The sequence below is a fragment of the Armigeres subalbatus genome, chromosome 3 (genome assembly GCF_024139115.2).
Source record: "Armigeres subalbatus isolate Guangzhou_Male chromosome 3, GZ_Asu_2, whole genome shotgun sequence".
In the NCBI taxonomy this organism is placed as follows: domain Eukaryota; kingdom Metazoa; phylum Arthropoda; class Insecta; order Diptera; family Culicidae; genus Armigeres; species Armigeres subalbatus.
This window is the reverse complement of record NC_085141.1, coordinates 363,935,003-363,960,035: the sequence shown is the minus strand read 5'-3', so window position 1 is coordinate 363,960,035 and position 25,033 is coordinate 363,935,003. Positions and strand designations below refer to the sequence as shown.

The following is a 25,033-nucleotide window of genomic DNA, read 5'->3' as shown; positions in this document are numbered from 1 at the left end:
GAAGAATTTATGGCGCTTCTCAGTTAAATACTGCAGAAGACGTTTGCGATCGTCAAAGGATCCCGGCAAAACGCGGCAGTCACCCTTCCTAGCAATCTGAAATGAAACCTTGATCCGCTGAAGGTTACTCAAAATCTCATTCCTAAAGCCAGAAAACTCGGCAACAGATACCACAATCGGCGGAATCCTTTGCTTTTTCGCATGAATCGAATCACCTGGGCTAGATTCGATTTGCTCAATATCATCATTAATCAAATCGAACTGATTGCTCAGTTCGATAGGAGAAATTTATTTCCGACATTAGAGTTTGAAGGAATATCTGAATTCTCCAGCTTCCTTCTATTTTTTCCGCGCTTAGGCAGGACGGTCTTGAAACCTTGTTTCTTCGAAGGAAGTGGAGAATTCAGAGACTCCCTTCCTCTTGTTTTTATTAATGCTCATGGCTGAGCGTGGAGACGTGACCTTCTAAGAGGTTTTTCCCAGAACGGTGTCCCTGCAGGATTACCACCGCTTGTCGGAATTTTACTTCCGCAAACGGGTCCAACGTAAAACGAAGGCACGGGTCCTTGCAAAGATCGTAACGGGATCAGTGGGTACAAATAGCGCTAAGAAGCACCGTTGAAATTAAAATAGCTTCGGGTAGTATTAAAAACTTCCTTCCGCAAAGAGAGAAAGAACCGCACAGCACGAAAGCACGATGCGGTCTGAAATATATTTAATCTTTTATCGTTTATGCAGCTTTCATAAAGTCATAAAACAGCTCTGTCTGAATTAGCAACAAAGCTTATCGGTTAAGAGCTCATGTATGTAACTGAGTTGCTTGTTGGCAACTTCCCATATTACGGTGAGTAGCATACACAATGAAAACGTTTTTGCTGTTGTTATAGCACTAACAATATAGCGTAATGGCGCTATAAATGAACTAACGAAGCTTTTAGGCAACTTCTGTACCTTTGAAGATTACACAACGTTTAAGTAAACCTATATATTACTGCTTCTTTTAATAGCATATCAGTATGGAACGTCAAAACCGCTATGTTTACATTTGATTTTTGTTGCTGGTGCTGTGTATGAGCTATTGATTTCTGTAATGCAGCTACAAAGATATTCACCTGCTCTTATAGCAACTGACCTAGCGCTGTCATTAATGCTAGCAGGTAGCGTAAGAAAACAAGCCATTTAGAAGCGATATTTCTGTTGACGGCTACTGTTAAATGATTAGCAGCAAAGTAGCATCTATACAGGTCGAGAAAATGTTGCCTAAAAACAATTTCAGCGATTGATGATGGATAAAAGTTAGCCAACAGAACATGCTGATAGATGTTTGAATAATGGTTGAAATAATGCTGAAAGCATAATTTTTAAGCTTATGTGCTGAAAGCAGCATGTAGGCCTCTTTCTAACGTTTATACAGCATGAATCTGAAAATAGCGTTAGTAAAATGGGTAAAACAACCTATAGGGTATGCGAAGAAGCACATCCATAATTTTCTTTGTTATTTACATATGTCAAAGTGACGGTGATGACAGAGCAGCGGCCATTGAATCAGGAGATCAGGAGTTCGAATCTAGGTAGCAACAAAATTGATATTTGAGTTTTCACAAAAAAAAACATTGAATAAACTCCCGAAATTTACTCTCCTCTCAAATAATATTTAATCAAATTAAATTCAGTGGCTGTATAAAACTTATTTAACAGATTCAAAAAATCTGAATAAGCGCCATTGAAGCGAATTATATTACTAAATGGTTTAGTAAAGATTGAGAAAAAACTGTGTAACATGCTGTAAAGTAGTTGTGCAGACACGTCAAAAACAGCTGAATAGATTCGCCAGATTTGCTGGTAAAAGCATTGAATAGAAGTTCTTGATCACATGTATAGCACACATATTCAGCTTGAAGCCGTATAGACGAGTTGAAATAACATTTACATTGACATTAAATGTTAGTTGGGTAAAGCTATGTCCATTAAGAATCCGGAATAATAAAATCATCTGTATCTCGGTAACGGATTGATGCACAAATAAGGTTAATACATCAAAACAAGGGTAATTTACTGTACTTTTAGGAAAAATTATTGGTACAAATAATTTCTTCTTGTTTCTAGTGAAAATTCGCGCCGGAGCTGTGGGCAGTTGCGTGGATTTATGTTGTTATTGATGAAATCTGTTTGGGCTCGCCCCCCTGTGTACACCAGTGGTTTTGCCTGCGATCTCCAACAGCAGCCAGACCGCTTTTAATCTGCAGAGGATGTATCGCCCGGTGAGCAATCGACGTTGTTCTGCTTGTGTTCTGCCGGCGCAGCCTAATCATTTGCAAGGCGACAAGGATGGGACGGAGAGGCAAACAATGCTTTACGCTGTTGGACGATCGTTGCTGCTGTGCCTTCTTTGTATGACGATAGCAGCTGACCAGCCGACGGGTGCCTAGAGATGCCATAGTGGACAACAGAGCAACCGACGGAGATAAGCTCTCACTGTCGGACTATGCTCAGAACGATGACGTCACTGATATCTTCAACAGAGAACGGAGGAAGGTTGGATTGCTCTGATGAAGATACCAGTGACCAGTCCACACTACAAACAAAATCGGTACGGTCGGTTGATTTACCTCCAAATTGAAATATTATTAAGTTTAAGTTCAGTAGTTGAATATAGTTTTTTAATAAGAAACGGTCGGTGTATAAAGTGTTTCTCTACGGAAGAATTGTGTCCTGGGATAATCCTTGACTGTGGGTGGTTTTTAAGGAGTGAACGGTGGAAAAAGGGAGTGTTTCTCGCTGATATTGCTCGTGTGGGATTACTGATCGCGCTGAATGGTGGCTGTTTGACCCAGTGGTGGGATTTATTTGGGTGTCGTTTGGGAGGCTAATTATACTTGTGCGCTACCGGAGCCTAGGCTAGAAGGAGGATATTCCTAGCCAGTATCGGGGGTAGGTTCCGGAGTTATCGCGGCACCACTGTATGACTTCCCGGCTGTAGTGGCAACTCGACAAATTTGGCCAAAACTTCACGGGACCTTTAAGGCCTTATTGAAAGGTCGAACGCGGTTTTTGAGACATTCCTCCTTGTACAACTTCGAGTCTATCGTCTTATTCGTCACAAACACTTTGCCCCACAGTTGCATATCCCTTGCCACAATCATCCGTTTTTTTTCGCAAGTTTGTCCAAAAAGCAAACTTAAACTTCGCAGGAACTACTCCTCGTGCCGTCACCATGTAGAATTTTTGGCTAGGAAGCTGTCCGAAATCCATTTTGACGTAGGTTCTATCGTCGATGACAGAATTATCAACGTGGGTGTGCAGACTTTTTTCTCTCCTTTCGGCTTCCATCTGGAATAATTTTTGACACGCTGCACGAACCTTCGTGAAATTTATACCACAGCAAGTGGGCGCCTAGGTAGACAAACCGCTGTAAAAGAATTCTTGCAGCGGTCACTTTCCGTGCCGCTGCAATACAATAAATGATTCCGGATTCTAATTGGACATAGCTTTATAAATGTTTAGTTAAGTTTGCAAGAAGGAATGGGAAAAATGCGATGAGCAGGGCATGTTGCAAGAATGGCGTGCAGCAACTTTGCTAAAATTATATTTGATTCAGACCTAGATTCAGACACGTCTGATACAAGAAAAGCTAGATAGGCGAACCAGGTGCAAAATCACTTGGCGAGTGGGGCGCAATCGAAATTGGAGGGATGGGACGCGGTCCCAGGTATTGTAACGTCAAAGTATTGAGTCAATGTTATACTTTTTGCTGCGAGCATATAAATGAAAGAATGTTAACATTTTCGCAATAATCGCTGTGTTAATCAAAGCAATCTAATCGATTATCTCGATTGAAAAGGAGCCAACGATTTAAAATTACTCGATTATTGAGCTGGTCGATCAATTAACTAATTTATTTACTCATTTAACAACTGTCAAAGCGTATTCTAAATTTCATCTCTCTAACTCGATATTATCGCTTACGTGATTGTCCTTGACAGATTATGAGCTTTAGGACATAATGAAGGGCATCTTGATGTCAAGTTCAATCTTATTTTCATTTAGTAAGAAACCTCGTAATCTGAACAGGCCATTTAAAAATCAATGTACTATGAAGCGAATAAGTGGACCTTAAGCGTTCGAATGATTTCACAGCCTATTAACTAACGATACTCGGAGCTCCCGCGCTTGGCCAAACGCAACCCGCATCCTAAATCTTTTGGTCGGAAGTTATCAGCCATCAGCACGTCCTCTGCAACCACGTGGTTATCATAGCAACTCGAGCATGAAGCGTGCGCATCGAAGGGACGAGGCGCTTTTCGCGGTCGCCCTGGAAGCAGCACTGCGCTGTGGATGTTTATTATTTTCCAGTCAGTGTTATTAAAGTGTGCATAGAACCCTAGGAAAATGTGCTAAAAACAATTCGACGATCCTATTTTCTATAAACACCGTATTCGGATCTCGAAACTGCCTAGAAATTGATTGACAATTTGCATAGGTGGCAAAATATATAGGTACAGGATCTGGAGCGTGACTGGGATTGTAGAGTGTGCATAAATTTCGCCTCGCAATTCTGTGGCTTTCGCGTGACCCGGACTGCATAAATAACTGGAGCATCGTTCCAGTTATCGTTTGTAGACAAATAGTAAAGGTATGTTATTTCAATCCGATTTATTGTTTATGATATTTGTGCTATACGAAAGCGTTTCTCAAACTGCTATGGATGTCAACCTGCTGGTGGCAATGAGCTAAACTTATAAGGCGGCTCGCCAAGATCTAAACACACTGGCGTTCAGGATTCTAAAATTACACTCATGGAAAGTCTGACCTGACATCTAAGAATGTACCTTCTTTTCCATACGTAAGTTCGGTCGCTTCTGTAAAGGTTTGAGAACCTTCTTGCTGTACGCTATGCATTGCTGTGTATTGTTTCATATTTGTTGACTGTGTATCTTCAGGGACCGGAAATTAGATCATTGCGTGCCTCTCCCTCTTGACAGGGCGTTCGGAGCGATTTGAACATTGCGGTTGCTGGGTTTGCCATATAGAGCTGAGTAGATGTCAACTTCAGAACCCAAACGTGTTTCAACCAATTTGGCCACCATTTACGGCAGGTGAGTTGTCTAAGGAAGAACATGGAAAGGACGAGCGAACGGCGGTCGTATATTCCATTTTATATGGTTCGATCAGAATAACCGCACATTCTTGGCGTCGTTGCATAAGCAAAACCAAGTTGAGGCATTGTTGTAAATATTGAGGGTGGTTGGTCTCCAGCTTTGAGATGGGACATTTTCGGGTTTGATTTAGTCTAAAGGTGCCATCTGAGTGGGATTGACCTAACATTACACTTTTGCTATTGTTCTGGATCGTACACGTTAGATGACAACGCGGTTCAAGAAAATGCGACGCGGTAATTTTAATTAATCTGCTCTAACCGTAGATTATTTTGTATTGACTTCAGAATCGCCGCAGGACACGAACGGATGAAGATATGTTTCTGTACGGATTTGGACAAATCGGTACTGATCAACAACTTCGAGAAGCGTGGATGGGTTCAAGTGTCGGCCGATGATGATTGGAACTTCTACTGGGCCGGGACGGGTACATGTCGGAATATTTTCAGCGTGGACAGCGGCTATCGGATGCATGATAACCAGCTGATCAATCACTTTCCGAACCACTATGAGCTGTCGCGGAAGGATTTACTGGTGAAAAATATCAAACGCTACAGAAAGGACTTGGAACGAGATGGAAATCCTTTGGCTGAGAAGACGGAAGTGAACATACCCGGAGGATCAAAGTATTTGTACTTGGATTTCATTCCGGTTACATTTGTTCTCCCGGCAGATTATAACATGTTTGTTGAGGAGTACCGCAAGAACCCACAAAGCACATGGATTATGAAGCCGTGCGGAAAATCACAAGGCGCTGGCATATTTCTAATCAATAAGCTATCGAAGCTGAAGCGATGGTCGCGGGAGGCGAAGACATCATTTCATCCACAAATTGGAAAGGAGAGCTACGTAATTTCCAGGTTAGTAGACGGAAAGTTTGAAGTTTGCCAGTTATGATTTTTCTTAAATATGACCTAGTATTCTTCGCATATTGAAGGGGTGTAAAAAATTGAAACAATCATAAAAAAAAATCATTAGGCTTAAAGCTCAAAAGTAATGACTTTGAAATATCTGTAAAATTTTATTACTACCACAATGATATTTTTATTTGGTGAGGTAGATATACAAAAAAATGTCAGTTTTAGCCAACGAACAATCACAAGCTTCTATTTATAAAAATCATAAACTTGATTATAGAAGCGTTGAAGGGATAATCCGTTATTTAACATAGGTGCATTAAAAATCTCTATACTTTCGCCATTGGCATAAGAGTCCCATGTCATTTTTTGATGATTTTGATTTTCTTCCAGAAATAAGCTTTAAATGACTTCAACTTTGAGAAAAGCTGATAAAATAACAGGCTTTTGAAAATCAAAAGCCACTTGTCGCATGTCAGTCACATGTCAGATTTTGATACACTTTTGCACAAGAAACACTGCACAACAAATTTGGAGGTAGCATAGAAAAGAACAAGACTTTATTTATTGTTCTTGGTTCTTGCATTTGGGTTTCGATTCTTGCCAAGATTACTTCTATATTTTATATTCTTCATTCTTCCTTCTCTCTGCCTGGTTTTTCTTCTTTCTTCCTTCTTTATTCTTCTTTCATACGTCTTCCTTTTTTTCTCTTGCTTCTTTCCTCTTCTTTCTTCCTACTTCCTTGTTCCTCTTTCTTCATTCTTCCTGTTTTCACCAGTCCAAATAATTAAGATGAAAAAGAAATCCCACTCTGGTACTTCCCAGAGGGGCATTTCTCAAGAATTTTATTTAGTTCATTTTAACAAAAGTGAACTAAATAATATGAAAAGTTTGGAAAAGGCCTGTATTATGTCCCATGTCCGTGTTACATGGGAACATTTCCACAGGCCTGGGGGAAATTTCCAAAACCCCACCCAGTGCCGTAAGTGCCAAAAATGGGGTCATGGAACCAAACATTGTCACATGGATGCTAAATGCATGATTTGTGGTGGAACCTCTCACGCCAAGGACGCATGTCCAGTGAGAGAAGATTCCAATAAATTTAAATGTGCAAATTGTGGGGGCAATCATAAATCCAATTTCTGGGAATGCCCTTCACGCAAAAAAGTTTTGAATTCCCGTGCAAAATTGAATACGGGAAATTCCAATCGGATCCCAGATTCGACGGGTAGAAATTTTTCAAACGCTCAAATTTCGAAACCAGTTACCGGTCGAGTAATTCATACCCACCACAATTCATAAAAAAATTTTGCCGCTCGTCAACGGGTAGCAAGTACTTCAGTAAATTCCAATTCCAATTTTTCGTATGCAAACATCGCTGCTGGTAGGCAAAATTTCTCTTCTCAAAATGAGGTTTATACCCATGTCCCAACGGAAAATAATGGTCATGTTGCCGATTCAGGTAGCATGACTGCTTCCGATTTTGATTTTTTAACTGAACAATTGCATCACATGATTGATGCAATGTTCAAAGCAAATACCATTCCTGAAGCTGTTCAGGTTGGTATAAAGTACACACAAAAAATTGTTATCGGACTCCGTTTCAATGGATCCAAATAATTGTGTGAAAGTTCTAAATTGGAATGCCCGCTCTCTAAAGGGTAAGGAAGATGAATTGTTCAACTTCCTAACAGTTCATAATGTGCATATTGCCATTATAACAGAAACTTATTTAAAACCAGTACTATCCATTAAAAGAGATCCAAATTATTTTATTTACAGAAATGATCGTCTTGACAGCGCCTGTGGTGGGGTCGCCATTGTCATTAATAGACGTATCAAACATAAATTATTTTCTTCGTTCGAAACCAAAGTTTTTGAAACCTTGGGAGTTTCTGTTGAAACAAATTTAGGACAATTTTCCTTCATTGCAGCCTACTTGCCTTTTCAATGCAATGGGCAGCAAAAGAATTTGTTGAAAGCTGAGCTTCAAATTCTGACTCGCAACAAATCAAAATTCTTCGTAATTGGTGACTTCAATGCCAAACACCGTTCATGGAATAATGCTCAAAGCAATTCCAATGGTAAAATTTTATTTGGGACCAACTTGTTTTTCTTCCAATCGAAATCCTTCTACAATTGATTTAGTTTTAACGGATTCAAGTCAGCTGTGTGGCCAATTGGTAACTCATGCTGACTTTGACTCTGATCACCTTCATGTGACGTTTGAAATCTCACAAGAAGCCATTTATAATCCAATCAGCTCTACTTTTAATTATCATAGAGCTGACTGGGATTTATATAAAACTTATATCGATAGGAATTTTGATGTTGATATTCCTCTCGATACCAAAAGTGATATTGATAATGCTCTCGTATCTTTGACAAATTTAATTGTCGAAGCCAGAGGCATTGCAATTCCTAAATGTGAAATTAAATTCAACTCCATTATTATTGACGACGATCTTCAGCTACTGATCCGTCTTAAAAATGTGAGGCGAAGGCAATACCAAAGAACTCGCGATCCCGCGTTGAAAGTTATTTGGCGAGATTTGCAATACTGACAAATACCAACTTTGAGAATAATGTCTCGAAGTTGGATCCCAGTTCGAAACCCTTTTGGAAATTAACGAAAATTCTTAAAAAACCTCAAAAGCCAATTCCAGCGCTTAAGGTGATTATAGAATGAAGCCCGTGGTGAATTTCAAATTCACCACACGTTTATCTACATACATTTCCAAAACCGGTAAGACGCACGGCTACGAAGCAATACCATGCTGAGGGTGGCTGGGTTCGATTCCCGGTGCCGGTCTAGGCAATTTTCGGATTGGAAATTGTCACGACTTCCCTGGGCATAAAAGTATCATCGTGCTAGCCTCATGATATACGAATGCAAAAATGGTAACCTGGCTTAGAAACCTTGCAGTTAATAACTGTGGAAGTGCTTAATGAACACTAAGTTGCGAGGCGGCTCTGTCCCAGTGGGGGATGTAATGCCAAGAAGAAGAAGAAGAATTTCCAAAACCCCAAATCTGGCGTAATAGTTTTCGTACAGTGCCGAAACTTAAATTATGATTGTTCAGCATAACTAAGCAAACGATCTATCATTATTTCAGTCCCATACGCGTTATGGTTCTTTTATCACGTGCTCTTGAAAAAAATATTGGAAAAGCACGTGGTTTACAAAATGGCCGATTTTTGGCTTCATTCTATAATCACCTTAAAGAGGGAAATAAAATTTTATTAACAAATGGCGAAAAGGCTCAAAAACTTGCTCAGCAGTTCGAGAGTGCCCATAATTTTAGTCTAGGTCTCACTAGTCCAATTGAGGATCAGGTTACACGAAGCTTCGAAGACATTCACAACCAAGATAATGTTTTTGACCCTTCGTTGGGAACTAATTTGGATGAAGTGAGATCTATTACTAGAAAATTTAAAAATATGAAAGCCCCGGGTGATGATGGTATTTTCTACATACAGTCAAACCTCCATGAGTCGATATTGAAGGGACCATCGACTTATGGAAATATCGAGATGAGGAATAGCAAATCTTTGGACAGCCGTTTGAAGAGACCATCACAGTAACCCAGAAAATATTTTTTAATATGGCATAATTTGCTTCCTTGAGTCGATATCGAGTCATAGAACATCGACTCATGGAGGTTTGACTGTACTTATCAAAAAACTTCCTGAGAGCTCTTTATCCTTTTTGGTTAATTTATTTAACAAATGTTTTCAATTGGCATACTTCCCAGACAAATGGAAAAACGCCAAAGTTGTTCCAATTTTGAAGCCGGATAAAAATGCAGCTGGATTTGTTATAAATTCAGCTGGCTTCTAGTTATCGCCCAATCAGTTTGCTTTCTTCAATAAGCAAACTGTTTGAAAAGATTATTTTAAATAGAATGATGGTTCATATTAATGACAATTCTATTTTTGCTGATGAGCAATTTGGTTTTCGCCATGGGCATTCAACCACTCATCAGTTATTAAGAGTTACGAACTTAATTCGGCTCAACAAATCTGAAGGATATTCGACTGGAGTTGCTCTTCTTGATATAGAGAAAGCATTTGACAGTGTTTGGCATGAAGGTTTGATTGTAAAATTGATGAATTTTAATTTTCCTCTGTACATTATTAAACTGATCCAAAATTATTTATCAGATCGCTCACTGCAGGTAAACTATCAGAATTCTAAATCTGATAGATTACCTGTAAGGGCTGGTGTCCCCCAAGGCAGCATACTGGGGCCCATTTTGTTTAACATTTTTACTTCTGACTTACCTGATTTACCACCAGGGTGTCAATAATCTTTGTTTGCAGATGACACGGGCCTTTCAGCCAAAGGGCGAAGCCTTCGTGTCATTTGTAGTAGATTGCAAAAAAGTTTGGATATTTTCTCCACTTACTTGCAAAAATGGAAAATTTCCCCGAATGCTTCCAAAACTCAGCTTATAATTTTCCCACATAAGCCGAGAGCTTCTTATTTGAAACCTTCTAGCAGACATATTGTCACTATGAATGGGGTTCCAATTAATTGGTCTAGCGAAGCTAAATATTTAGGACTTCTGCTAGATCAAAAATTAACTTTTAAAAATCACATTGAAGGCCTTCAAGCCAAATGCAACAAATATATTAAGTGGATCCACTTATAAACAGAAAATCAAAACTTTGTCTTAAGAACAAACTTTTGATTTACAAACAAATTTTTAGACCTGCCATGTTGTATGCTGTGCCAATATGGACTAGTTGCTGCAATACCAGAAAGAAGGCACTCCAGAGGATTCAAAATAAAATTTTGAAAATGATTCTGAAGTTGCCGCCGTGGTATAGTACCAATGAACTTCATAGAATTTCTAATATTGAGACATTGCAACAAATGTCCAACAAAATAATTTCCAATTTTAGACAAAAATTGTTGCAATCTTCTATTGCAACGATTAGCTCCTTGTACCCTTAGTATAAATTAGGTTAGGTTTAGTTTAAGTTAAAAACATTGTAATTCCTACATGGTTGAATTCAACCAGAAGAAAAAAATTCTAACTGCCAGAGGCAATTGAAATGTATTAATAATAACTAAAAATATGACATAGCAAATAAGGATGATAGTGTTAAGAAAACACGGAACACCTAGTCTAAGAGATGAATGCATGTATTAGATAATTAGCAAATAAAATTAGTTAAAAAAAAGGGGTACATCTTTGCATCTTTGTACGAAGTATACAATACGGAATGTCTGAAAAATTTTCAGCATAGAAATCGTACACTTCTAGACCAACATCGCAACATCGTTGAAACAGTTGATGCACAAGTATTAGATTGCTAATGGCGTCGTAAATCTTGTTATCTACATGTTTTGATCAAGGCGGTACACTATGTGTCAGATATCATTGTTTTACATCACAGTAGCCTAATCTCCACACTTGAGAAAGCTTGAGAAAAAGCGAACCAGAATAATAAATTTGGTTACTTTGGTTGAATCATGTTGAAGTGAAGGCTTAAAAGCAATGTAATAAATTTGAAATAGAAGCAATTTAATTTTTTTTGCCAAATTATGCTTCAACAAGTTTCAATTGGCCATAATTCATGCATCATGTTGTAGTGCATGTTTTGTTCCATCACCAACATTGGTTTGACACTTGTAGTACCAGTACTTTGGCTGCCAGGTCGAAGTTACCTACATGTGAGTCACGCGAACAGTAACGACAATAGCAATCTTATACTTTTGAATCAACTCATGTTGATCACAATACATATGGGATGACAGCGCTGGTGAAACCAAAACATTGTTTACGCATTTTTGTTTTGAAATTCAGTAGATGCATGAGTATTAGATTGCTAATGTCGTTCCTGTTCGCGTGACTAACATCTATATAGGTCACTTTGATCTGGCAGCCAAAGTACCGGTACTACAAGTGTCAAACCAATGTAGGTAATGAAACATAACATGCACTACAACATTATGCATAACAAACCGACAAGTTATGCTTGTGGAAGCATATTTTGTCAAAATGACTACAGCGCCACTAGCGTTCTAGTACTTATGCTTTTACTTGAAATTCCTTGTATTCTTTGGGCTGTGCAATGATGATATGTTCAGCGAAAACGCGTATTTTTGCAATGCAAAACTGCTTGCTGGATGTACCTTTGCACAAATAGTTGAAGTCTTCAAGATATTTGAAAATCATTTTATCTGTCTAAAAATTAATTTTGGTTTTACCGCTATAGTTTCTTTGTTTCCCAGAGGTGAGCCAGCCAAGGGAACAATATAAATAATTTCTATCCTGTGACTCAATATGGTCGAAACATTGGTATAATTTAATTATGGTCAAAATTTAGCAAAATAGGTTCACGGGCAACCGAGGTCCAGAACTTCTAAGTTGACCATTTTGTATGAAAAACAACAAGTGGGCGATTTATACTACCGGTCTTAGTAGTCCTTAGTATTTAAACTTAGATGATTGAATAATCGTATATGGTCCGTGGTCCGTGCTTTTCAACTTAGTATTCTATTAGCATTTCCTCAGTTCAGTTATTAATTGAAAGTTTTTATATGCCCGCCATTGCATGAGTAGAGTATGTTAGCCACCCTATAACCAGAGACCGACGGAGTGAAAAACTGTCGAATGGCAACGTATGAAAATGCATGAAATAGTGAAAATAATACTGGCATCACTTGAACTTTTTGCTTGCTTCTTATGGATGCAAAAAGTAAACAAGTCGAATTGGAACCGCTTTTGACGGTTCGATTGGAAACAAGATGGCGTCTTCGCCGATCTCTTATTGTAGTATTTCTAGAGTATGTATGTTGTGTGGCAAGTACAATGGATGCACTATGCCAGGGTGTCGAGAATGTTTCCCAATAATGTAGAGAGTATTTGAAAAAAAAGTGTACATGAAAATATGTTGTCAAGAGATAATATAAAGTAGGTATAAAACATTTAAATAAGCATTGTCATTTTCTTCGTCTGTTTATGTCTGCGAAGAACGATGACAATCTTCGGCGTAACATGCTCCGTGTGACGTGGAAATCGAAGAGTGATGCGACTCTGTTGAAGACACGATTTAGGTCACAAATACCTCCATGCATGCCATAATTTGTACGACGAAAGGGCAGCCTCAACATATAGCTGTTACGGAGCGTGCGTGCCTGGACGTTCAGGTCTATTTGTTCCAACATAACTCGACAGTCGATTCGTCCCTGCAGGGTATCGGCGATCAAATTGGCTTTGTCGACATCTCTCCTTGAGCGAAGTAATTCCAAGTTGATCAGCTGACAACGGCTTTCGTAGCTCGGTAGGTGAAACGGATTCTGCCAAGGTAGTTTTCGAAGCGCGTATCGAAGGAAACGCCGTTGAACAGATTTGATTCTCTCAGCACCGTTGTTGTAAGACGGACTCCAGATAACAGAACAGTACACTAGGGTCGAGCGCACCAGAGAGCAATAGAGAGCTTTTAAACAAAAGATATTTTACTACCAGATAAAGATTGTCGCTGTCGTCGCTTTTTTTTTTACTCATTTCGTTTATTTTACAGGCTCAGATGTTTACAATAAAACTCTACGGAGCCAAAAGCTTATAAACAATTCAATTTTAATCTGAAGTTGTTTCTGATGTGCTGTGAGAAGCATTCCTGCGAGAGGTTTTCTTCGGTGGCGACCGGTCTATGGAACCTGCCATAGTTAGATGTAGTCGCTGATTCGCCAATCGTGATTGCTTTTCTCCTCCTCCTTCCTCAATGCGCTTACACAGTCTGTGTAGCCCATTACTCCTTTCTTCACAAACCAGATCCGATCAGTTTTATTTTTGAAACTCATTGTTTCCGCCATCTTCTCGCGTTCGATCATAGAATCCGGGATGGACACAGTTTCCGCTTGTTTTGTTGCCGTCGATCCAGTGTCTAACTCAACTGCATCCTCTTCGATTACCTCATTTTCCATTATTTCTACTGACGATTGCTCCGGTGCTGTCCGTTCAAATCCGATCACCACTCCTGAGTATGTTCGGTTTTGTCCATCTCTGCTTTTCCCTACTTGCTTGCCATGATCCTGGTTTTCCCGACTCCTATTCTTCCATTGTGGGCACAAGTCCTTCCGATGGCCTTCCTCTCGACACACGAAGCATTTATTTCGAAGCTCTTGGTAAAATATTCTGCCGGTCCAATTTAGTACTTCAAGCGACGGTGGAACTTCCTTCTGAACATCCAGATATACCCCTCGCACACCAGTAAACATATGATCCAATCCTAAGTTGGGCGGAAATCTTTCCCGGATCACGCGCTCTGCTTTTCCGTATTCCACCAGACGCGACAATAACTCACTATCCGGTAATTCAGGTGGTAAGTCAAATACACGGATGTAGTGGACATTACTGCCTGCAATCACCATATTTACTTCAACTGTCTTTCCACTAGAATAATGAAACTTTCTTGGTTCCACATTTTTCTTCAATGCATCCTGCATTGCATCCAGTGTAACAAATTTAACAAACAGTGATCTGTCCATTGCTGTTTTGTAAACAGTTTCCATAGACGATACATCCACATCTAATTGCCGCACAAACCCGGCGATCTCAACCCAGCTCGGCCGGGGAGCAGAAACAGGGAAACGAAATTGAACCGTATTCTCTATCATTTCACACTCTATTATCTACCGCGACAAATAAAGCAGGGCGATAAGCAGACAAAGCAAAAAAACCTAAACTGATCGATACCTACAACGGTTGCCGTAGTCCGAAACCAATCTGCTGCTAGACGTCCACGATTGACGAAAGCAGAATCACAACTGAGCTGCTGTCATCGCTGTTCGGAACATCTTTTGCTGGCGAGGATAGGGGAGCTAAATGTCAAAGAAGAAAAATCCATACGATTTGAGCTTGGTACCCAACATGTTCCGGACAGCAGAACAAAGGGAACCGAAGCGACAATCTTTATCTAGTAACTAAAATATCTTTTTTTAAACAGTATATGTCGGTGAAATTCTTTGCAACTCTAAAGATGAATCCCATAGTTCTGGATGCTTTGTCAACGATGAATGAGACGTGTTGCTTGAATACTAGCTGCGAGCTGCCAACACGGACTCATTAAGCAAACGACCACGGCCAAAGAAGCCTGGGGGAAGCTGAAAACTCATTTTGAGAAACCTACCCTTACTTCGAAAGTTTCGTACCTGAGAAATCTCATATTGAAACGGTACTCCAAAGGCGACAATATGGAGCGGCATGTCACTGAAATGGAAGAAGCATTTGAACGACTATCTCAAGCTGGACTTGAACTCGACAAGAAATTACAAGTTGCGTTAGTATTAAGCAGTCTTCCGAAGTCATTCAACACATTAACGACAGCTCTAGAAGGACGTGCAGATGAGGAACTTACCTTGGAACTGGTCAAAATGAAACTAATCAATGAAGTCACGAAGCAAGGAAGTTTCAGCGACAAAACTGTTCTCAAGGCAGGCACGAGTAAGAGAAGTTTATACCACAAAAGTTCAACTCAATGGACGCAGTGGTTCTACGCCCCAACAAAAAAAGAGAAGTTTAATTTGCTATTATTGCCAAAAACCTGGACATATGCAGCGGAAATGCCGTAAGATGATGAACAGTCGTGAAACAGATACATCAAGATGATCGCAAAGCACGGAAGAATTTTTCAAAAACAAAACCCTACGTGAGAACACTGATTTCGCTTTCATGATGTTCGATTCCGGAAAGTCTTCAGGGAAATGGATTGTTGATTCAGGCGCAACATTGAATATGTGTGGAGATAGAAGCTACTTCACGGACCTGGTGGAATGCTCTACTGCATATATCACTTTGGCAGATGGTAAGACAACGAAGGCTAAAGGTAGAGGAACCTGTAGCGTTATGTGCTATGACTCTGCAGTCTGCAGGTAACAAGAACAACATCACTTTCTGAAACACTGTTTGTACCGGATTTGGAAGCAAGCCTTATATCGGTTTGAAAGCTTGTTGCCAAGGGAGCGAATGTCGCCTTAGACGCTAGCGGTTGCAAGATCATGAAGGGAAAACAAGAAGCGGCCTCTGCTATACTAAAACGTGGATTATATGAGTTGAATACGGTAAATGAAGCACTGAAAGTAAATGAAAAGGATCATTGCGCAGACTGTCAACATCAATGGCATCGAAAATTGGGACATCGTAACAACGACGCAGTTCAAAAAATGCTGAAGAATAAATTTGTCACGGGAATGCAGATTACAGATTGCGGGTAGCGTGCTGTCTGTGAATGCTATTTGGAAGCAAAATCAGCCCGTATTCCATTTCAATGACAACGAGCTGACAAACTTTGGATTTATTACACGTGGACGTATGCGGACCTATGAACACAGTTACACCTGGAGGCTGTCGCTATTTTCTTACGGTAATAGATGATTATTCTCGTTATTGCACTGTTTATTTTCTCCGCGAGAAGTCAGAAGCAGAAATACGTTTGGAAGAATTTGTGAGGGAAATGAAAACGACTTTTGGGCGGCCACCAAAGATATTTCGTTCGGATAATGGCGGAAAATTCAAGAATAAGTCATTAGAAGCATTTTTCAAAGCCGAAGGTATTCGTCAACAGTTTACCACACCACATACCCCACAACAGAACGGAGTTGCTGAAAGGAAAAATCGGACGCTGAAGGAAATGGCCAGATGTATGATGCTTGATGCTAAACTACCAATGAAGTTTTGGGCAGAAGCCGTGAGTACTGTCAACTATCTTCAAAATAGGCTTCCATCGATACCAATAGAGCGTACACCATATGAAATGTGGTGGGGAGAGAAGCCAGACCTGAATCATTTACAGATTTTCGGATCCGAAGCGTATGTGTGGATTCTGAAGGCAAATAAATCTACACTGGAATCAACAGCACAGAAACTTGTTTTTGTTGGATATTCGATGAACCAGAAAGCCTATAGATTCATCGATTTGAAGACAAACCGTGTTGTGAACAGTAGAGATACCAAGTTCCTACCAACCAACAGATCTCGTAAAATAGATGGAGACGAAAGTTTCGTAGACTACCCGTTATTTACAATTTCAAAAGCTACTTGCAAGACTAGTGAACCATCAACTGTTGCAGGCGACGTAATAGGCGGACATTTACATTCTGAGGAGGAGCCTGAACCTGATTATGAAGATTGCAATGAAACTAACGAAACTCTTATCAATGACAATGGAAGTGGATCTATGTCCTAGCAATACACTGATTGAATCTACTCATACACCGGCACAAATCTCAAATCGCTCGACGAAAGGAGTTCCATCGCGGTATAAAGAAAGTTGTCGACTTGTAAATGAAAATTGTCACGAACCCAGAAATTACACCGAATATCAGGCAATGAAAGAGATGCGTGGAGAAAAGCAATGGATGAAGAATTTATATCGTTACAAGAAAACCGAACATGGGAAATTGTGAAACTACCATCGGATAGAAAACTCATTGGCTGCAAATGGATATATAAGAAAAAGATCGATGGGTTTAGTCAGAAATACGGAGATGACTATGATGCTGTATTTGCCCCAGTTGCTAAGCAGGTTACGTTTCGGGCACTATTGTTGGTAGCTGCTGAACGTAAATTGATAGTTAAACACATCGATATAAAAACTGCCTACCTCTATGCAGGTATGGGAAAAATCGGTTAATTTAGCGCTAATCTTACACTCACATCTACACACAATCGCAAATTAGGCAACTGTACACGAGCCCTTCCAAAATTTCCAATTTCGATTGTCTGCCGTTTGGCTTCAGTTAGTAATGAATCATGCCAAAAAAACAAACAGACAAAATTCAGAAGAAGAAGAATACGAGAATGTGGTAGTCTACTTGAGAAGTAATTTCAAAATAACATACCTCGGAGATATCAACAACCACCTTGGAATACAGGTCAATCAAAACGCAAACGGTAAATATATGCTGAACCAGAAAAGCTACATTAAGTCACTACCCATCAAATTTCAATTGGATCAAGCCAAGCCGTCTGCAATACCGATGGATCCTGGATACTTAACATCAAGCAAAAGGAGGAGATAATGCCCATCAGAGAAAAAATCATAAGCCTTGTAGGAGCTTTGCTGTATTTAGCGTTAAGTACCAGACCTGACATCGCTATTAGTGCTTCAATATTAGGACGCAAGGTTAGCAAGCCAACCAAAGCTGACTGGACAGAAGTTAAGCGAGTCTTACGTTATCTACATTCCACCGTTGACTTGAAACTTTTTCTTGACGGATCTGGAGAACTAATTGGATATGCTGATGCAGATTGGGCTGGAGATAAGTCTGATCGTAAGTCAAATACCGGTTTCGTTTTTCTACTCGGTGGAGGACCTATTTCATGGACAGCAAGAAAGCAAGCATGCGTAACACTATCTTCAATAGAAGCTGAATACGTAGCAATTTCTAAAGCAAGTAAGGAACTGCTATGGTTATTAAAATTGAAGTCGGATCTGGGAGTGAAGCTTCAAAAACCAATTATATTACAAGAAGACAATCAGAGTTGCATTAATCTGTTACGGACTGAGTCAACGTACAAAACACATAGATACAAAATTCAATTTCATCCGTGACTTGCAAAATACTGGAATTCTTGAAGTTCAATACTGTTCCACCGAATTTATGCTAGCTGATATACTGACAAAACCATTATCACGCATCAAACATGGAAAGCTGAGAGTTATCATTGGGACTACAGTTAATCGCGCTTGAGGAGGAGTGTTAATGAAGAAAACCCAATCACGATGCAGTATGCCATTAGGATGGTTCAAAAAATCGATTTTGCTCCACAGTGCTCATCTGATTCTTTACCATGTTTTGAGTGTCCTCTGAAAATTTGAGCTCATTTGGATTACAACTGATTTAGCACAAGCCGTTTCAAGTTTGCATGCAAATTAGTATGGGGAAATTTATTTTTTCATTATACTGTTAATGACGTTTCCCCATTAAGCGCAGGTTAAAAGAAAACCTACATAGCTGAAAGGGATACTCACCAGCTTTCAGCCGACGAAAACCGCATGTGGATTAATCGTCCCAATAATTAGTAATCGATTTTACGACAGGTTGCGAATCTTTAGTCATGATCGTTAAACTTCTTTGAGGGCATCACTGAAATGTGCAGTGCAACATAGTAGCCTGAATTTGTGTGTGCTATCTTTCGCGCCGCGAGCAGCAATGTTGCCTGTTGATGAGTTATGCAATTAGCTCCAGAAAACCACGATATAGATTAAATTCGATTACTAATTATTGGAACGATTAATTGAGATGCGGTTTTCACTGAGTGAGAATACTCATTCCTTTTAGCTATGTAGGTTTTCTTTTAACATGCTCTTAATGGGGAAGCGTCATTAACAGTATAATAAAAAAATTATTTCCCCATATTAATTTGCATGCAAACTTGAAACGGCTTGTGCTAAATCATTTTTAATCCAAATTAGCTCAAATTTTCAGAGAACACTCAGAACATGGTAAAGAATCAGATGAGCACTGTGGAGCAAAATCGATTGTTTAATATGTATTTACTAAATATATTTCATTGAAACCACCGACTCGACTAGTCACCATTTGTTTTACTCCGAGAAATTGAACATTGCCTGCCACGACCTAACGATAGAATCGCGGCTACTAGTTATCACCGTCGCGTTGGTGATCGCTTTGTTCTAGGGGAGCCTTAACTATAAGTGTAACGAGAACAATGCACCGAGCATCGGTTTTTTTTAAATTGAAATTTTGCCCTTCTTTCTTTTAATTTTTCAACTTTTTTACATAGTTAATTTTACATTTCGAGAATTATAACCCAAAAGTTCTTCAGCTCTGTTTTTGCCTTTCTCGTATACTAAGTATACGTAAAGGCTATATGATCGCTCCAAAAACAAACTTTTTATAGAAAACCCGGAGAACCATAGTGTTATATACCGATCGACTCAGTTCGACGAATTGAGGTGATGTCTGTGTGTATGTGTGTGTGTCTGTGCGCACCCACGTACCAAAATGTAGCAAAAGTGTCACTTCTTTTTGGGCACTTATCCTCAACTGATTGGCTTACAATTGGCCAGATTGCAAAAATTGGCCAGATCGGACTATGGGTTTGGAAGTTATGGCCAAAACACTTTTTTTTACGCAATAATCGGGTAAAAATGTCACTCATTTTTCGGGCACTTATCCTCAACCATGTACATTCTTAACTTTTCTGGTATCTGGTTTGGGATTTAAATTTCAAATTTTTTTATCCTACCTAACTACACTAACTAACCTAAATTTGCCAGGATAGCGCGCTGGCGTTTCGTTTATCCGCTCAATCCTCTAGATGCCATTCTCGATTACAAATATGCCCAGTAGCACGATCTGGTCCATGCGGGTTTTGCAGCTACGCAACCAACCTACCAGTTGGTTGAACAGGGAAAGCAATCGGTACGGGTACGGGCTTTGATTCGATATTCTGTCGTAATCCAGGAGGAACAGCTGACCATGGGTTGACCGGTTGTGATATTTTTGTTGTTGTTGTTGTGTGCCGTGGGGGTACGAGGCTCGGAAAGTTCTGGTCTTTGATGACCGGTGGTTGGCTTCTCGTAAGATTTTCGGAGCTGGCTTTCTTCCTTATTTCGACAAAATCCGGTCGTGCGGGATATTCTTTAGCGGTGTCCTCATGTGCCCGAGCATCGGCTTATGAACAAAACATTCTTATATGGACAGTGAGTGGAGGCGCGTGGTGCGCCGTAGCTTATTGCCGCTCTGCTCTGGCGTTTTGCTTTGCCAAAACGTTAGATGTTTCATCCAATTTTGGAAAATGATAGATAGGAAGGTAGGAAATACCGGAACCCAACTGGATTAAACGTTTTTCTTACTCTGCTATATTTTGTTTTGATACGTTATTCACATAAAGTATATAATTTTAGGCCTAGTTTTGTTGCGTCCATCTTAACCTCGTTATAACTATATGAGGGAATACCCAAAAGGCATTATCCCACGGAAGGGGGAGGGGTGTTTGTTGATCTTTATGAAGCCTTTCTCGTATGTAAAACAACCGTAGCTGTTAAGCATCGCAACAATAGTAAATACTAAACCGATAGTAAAAGAAGCCCCATATAACGTCACCCCCGCCCCTATATAGTATATCTCGTTTGAGGTTTGTACGTAACAAAAATATAAAAGTATTGAAATAGCAAACAAACAAAAGGTGTGGGACACTGAGATTTTCCACTTTTGAAATTTTCAACGATTTTGTGAGGCGAAACGCACCGGCAATTCTAATCTGTGGAATACAACACGCCTCCACGATTGTCTGTCCATATCAAAACGAAAGACAAAAACGCCTGGTACATCGTTCATGCGTTTTGCCTCCAACAATTTACCGGTAGAAGAACAACATCAGTATTTTTTTAATTTGAATATTTTCTAAATCATCTAGATTTTCAATAATTTTAATATGGCATCAGCTAAGTATTTTTGTGAACTATTATATAAGGTAAAAGTATCTGTGAAAGTCGTTACAGTTGTATATTTATAGCGGGATTTAATTAGCTATAAGGCCACTTTTCCCAAAATATTGTTAGTTTTAGATATTTAAATTTAGGGGTCCCTCCTTAGCCGCGCGGCTACAAAGCAAGACCATGCTGAGGGTGGCTGGGTTCGATCCCCGGTGCCGGGCTAGGCAATTTTCGGATTGGAAATTGTCTCGACTTCCCTGGGCATAAAAGTATCATCGTGCTAGCCTCATGATATACGAATGCAAAAATTGTAACCTGGCTTAGAAACCTCGCAGTTAATAACTGTGGAAGTGCTTAGCGAACACTAAGCTGCAAGGCGGCTCTGTCCCAGTGTGGGGATGTAATGCCAATAAGAAGAAGAAGAAGATTTAAATGCGTATAAAGATATGCGTATAAAGAGGCATTAATATTGAAAATCTGCCAATGGATCAATCAAGGTAACTCATTTTGCACTCACCGCATCAAAACAACGGCGGCACTGTATACGCATATTTCTATTCGTGTGTGTTTGACAGAACATGTCTACGGTGGCGCGATCTGCTCATTTCATAGCGGCAGTTTTTGCTTATTGATTGGTCCATTGTTTTAAAAGATGAAGTACGAGGCGGTCCTGAAGGTTATTGAAAATATTCCTGGTTGATGCTGAACAATAACGAACGTTTATACAAATACTCTTTCAACTATTTTGTTCCCACCATCAGATACATCGAGAATCCCCTTCTTATCGGCGGTAAAAAGTTCGACCTTCGTCTATACGTGCTGGTCACCTCGTTCCGACCTCTCAAGGCATATCTCTTCCGGTTGGGTTTCTGTCGGTTCTGCACGGTAAAATATGACACCAGTGTGACCGAACTGGACAACATGTACGTCCACTTGACCAACGTCAGCGTTCAAAAACATGGCGTAAGTTCCATCACGATTGTTCTTACTATGTATGTTTTCTTTAAATTTTCCCGTCCACTAACTTTAGGGTGAATACAATAATCATCACGGCGGAAAGTGGAGTGTCCAAAATCTACGGCTCTTCCTGGAGGGAACCCGTGGCAAAGAGGTCACCGACAAGCTGTTCGGATCCATCACGTGGCTGATCGTACACTCGCTGAAGGCCGTATCCAGCGTGATGGCCAGCGATCGGCATTGTTTCGAGTGCTACGGTTATGACATTATCATCGACAACACGCTGAAACCTTGGCTGGTGGAGGTCAACGCTTCACCTTCTCTCACATCGACGACGGCCAACGATCGGATACTGAAGTACAAGCTGATTGATAATATTTTGAATATTGTTTTGCCACCGGATGGAATCCCAGAGTAAGTTCAGAGTGCATGGCAAGGGTTGGTCATCATTTTTACGAGGGGAACTTTCTTTCAGTGTTCGGTGGAATAAGATTCCCAGTCCGGATATGCTCGGCAACTTTGATCTACTGATCGATGAGGAGATCGCTGCACAGGATGAAGGCGCCCCCAGCAACATCGGAAAAAGTAGATCGAATAACAATCGGTGGAAATGAGAATAAATTAAAACGTACGTACAATTTATCTTAATTTTCTTTTTATTTTTAATGGTTCAGTTTAAGGACATTTCCTTTTCTCTTAAAAGTGTTTATTTTGGTTCTATTGACAATCGGTTTGTTTTTATTTCCAATGTTTTCTTCGTGTTCAAATTGGTTGATTCAAATGCAAACGCCACCGCGTTGTGCGCGTGGCTCCCAAAAAATAAACGCGTCTATCAATTTGCCCAACTTGGCTTCGTTGATTGTATCAATGACCTAACACTAGTTTTGGTTCCGAATTTCTCGATTTTCCTATATGCAACTCAAATGCGGTAGATTTGCTTTACTTTCGTTAAATATTTTCTCTATATGCGGTTTTCTTTTGTTATATCTGTCTTTCTCGGTACTATACAATAATTGTGCGAACGTTTTCTTATTTGTCATTTTTTCCAAATTTCAAGTCTCACTTCAGAGAAAAGTGTATTCAGCAGGGGTCTGAACAGTTCATACTTACCATTTTCAATGTCTTGTAAACATAAAATTTATCGGAACTGATAAGCACATCTAATTGAAGCAAGTAGTAGAGGGGGTTTGAATAGATTAAAAGTATCGAATATGAAGGGTGTTTAACTATGAAACTCGCTAGAATGAGTTGCGGTTCATGCGTGTAGTAAATGAATACCACAGATAAACCATAGAAACTAATAATATCGTAGTAAATAAAATCTTTTTTTGTCAATTTAGATATGTGTTAAAATTCATACATAAATAATTAATAGTAAACGGTAGTACAACTTAAAAATGTTTTTTTTTTACAGATTCATTTATTAACGATGACATTCATTTGATACAGAAAAAAAGTTCAGTACTTCTGATAATAAGTTAATTAAATATAACTCCCCAAAGCTCCAATTTATTTACACTGTGACAAACAATTGGTCGGGGTTCTGCAAAATCGCACCAAGCGCCTTTGGAAAATCGCTTGATTTTTCGATTAAGTTTTAGTGCAGCTATTCTAATTGACTACAAATCAAACCGGATCTCCCTCAGTCTATAATTGCTGAGGATAGATAGGTAGATAGAAAATGCACGCATAAATTGATACGAATATTTTTTCGTTTTATTTTTACCGCAAAGTATCGCAAGTTAGTCAGAAGGTGGTGCGGTTTGGTAGAACACCGATTGTCCGAAAGTAGACTCGAATACAAATGCATTCATCATACATTGATTCAAAACAACCGTCACATCCATTTTTGGACGATGTAGTAATCAGAAATAATGTTGTACTGTTCAAAAAAATGTGTGATATAATAATTTAAAGTGATCTTATCGTTTCAGATACAGAATCATTTAATAAGAGTTAGTATATATTATGCAAGTCCCAATGTTCCCTAAATTATCGTCTTGTCCTTGTAAATATTGTCTCAGCTCAGATTTCAACCCGTACCTATAATTTGGCTCATATACCGATGTCGATAGCCATCATTAATAAGTTATCATTGAATAAATCCCAATGAATCAAATCCATTTTTACATCTCCGCTTGTCTGCGCTATCCAAGCCTAAATTATTTTGGTTAAAAAATTAACGTTATTTTGGGCTAAGCGATTATGTGAATTTGTTATAACGTTACCATGGTAACGATGCCCACGTGGGTACTCAAAACTTTGTTTTCAGCTGTCGTCAAAGTCAGTGCCTACTAAGAATGGAAAATTGTAGCAGAAGTTCTTCCGAAAAACTTTGTCGAAGACACCAAGTTCGTAATTTCCTTACTTTAGGAAATTTGTTGATTGTTATGCCAACACGTTTTGAACATGTTCGATGTATAAGCAAGCATACAAGCATATGGAGACGCTTGATGCATTGATTCATCAACTCCTTGTAATGGGTGATTGATTTCTACCTTGCACAGTAGGAAATGGTATTTGATGATTTCTCGCTTAACTTTTCAAAAGGACCCAAGTAACATTTTTTTCATGAATTAATTTGAATAGCGCAATCAAAAGAACAACATGATTGATTGCAGTATCCCAGTGCCGTAAGTGCCA

General features: G+C 39.4%; 1 protein-coding gene across 5 annotated transcripts; it reads left to right on the top strand.

Moving 5' to 3' along the window:
* The first annotated feature begins 4,215 nt into the window (after nucleotides 1-4,215).
* Nucleotides 4,216-24,457, top strand: LOC134223454 (polyglutamylase complex subunit TTLL1-like). 5 transcript variants are annotated; one of them, XM_062702599.1, is made up of 7 exons: nucleotides 4,216-4,633; nucleotides 4,686-4,843; nucleotides 4,941-5,096; nucleotides 5,444-6,016; nucleotides 22,195-22,396; nucleotides 22,464-22,804; nucleotides 22,866-24,456. In XM_062702599.1, the coding sequence occupies exons 3-7, from the start codon at nucleotides 5,041-5,043 to the stop codon at nucleotides 23,002-23,004; spliced, it is 1,311 nt and encodes a 436-aa protein (XP_062558583.1). In that variant the 5' UTR covers nucleotides 4,216-4,633; nucleotides 4,686-4,843; nucleotides 4,941-5,040; the 3' UTR covers nucleotides 23,005-24,456. The 5 variants fall into 5 exon arrangements, with proteins under 5 accessions (XP_062558583.1, XP_062558584.1, XP_062558582.1 ...); XM_062702600.1 differs by lacking the exon at nucleotides 4,686-4,843 and having other exon boundaries at nucleotides 4,983-5,096; XM_062702598.1 differs by lacking the exon at nucleotides 4,686-4,843 and having other exon boundaries at nucleotides 4,217-4,633.
* The last annotated feature ends 576 nt before the right edge of the window (nucleotides 24,458-25,033 follow it).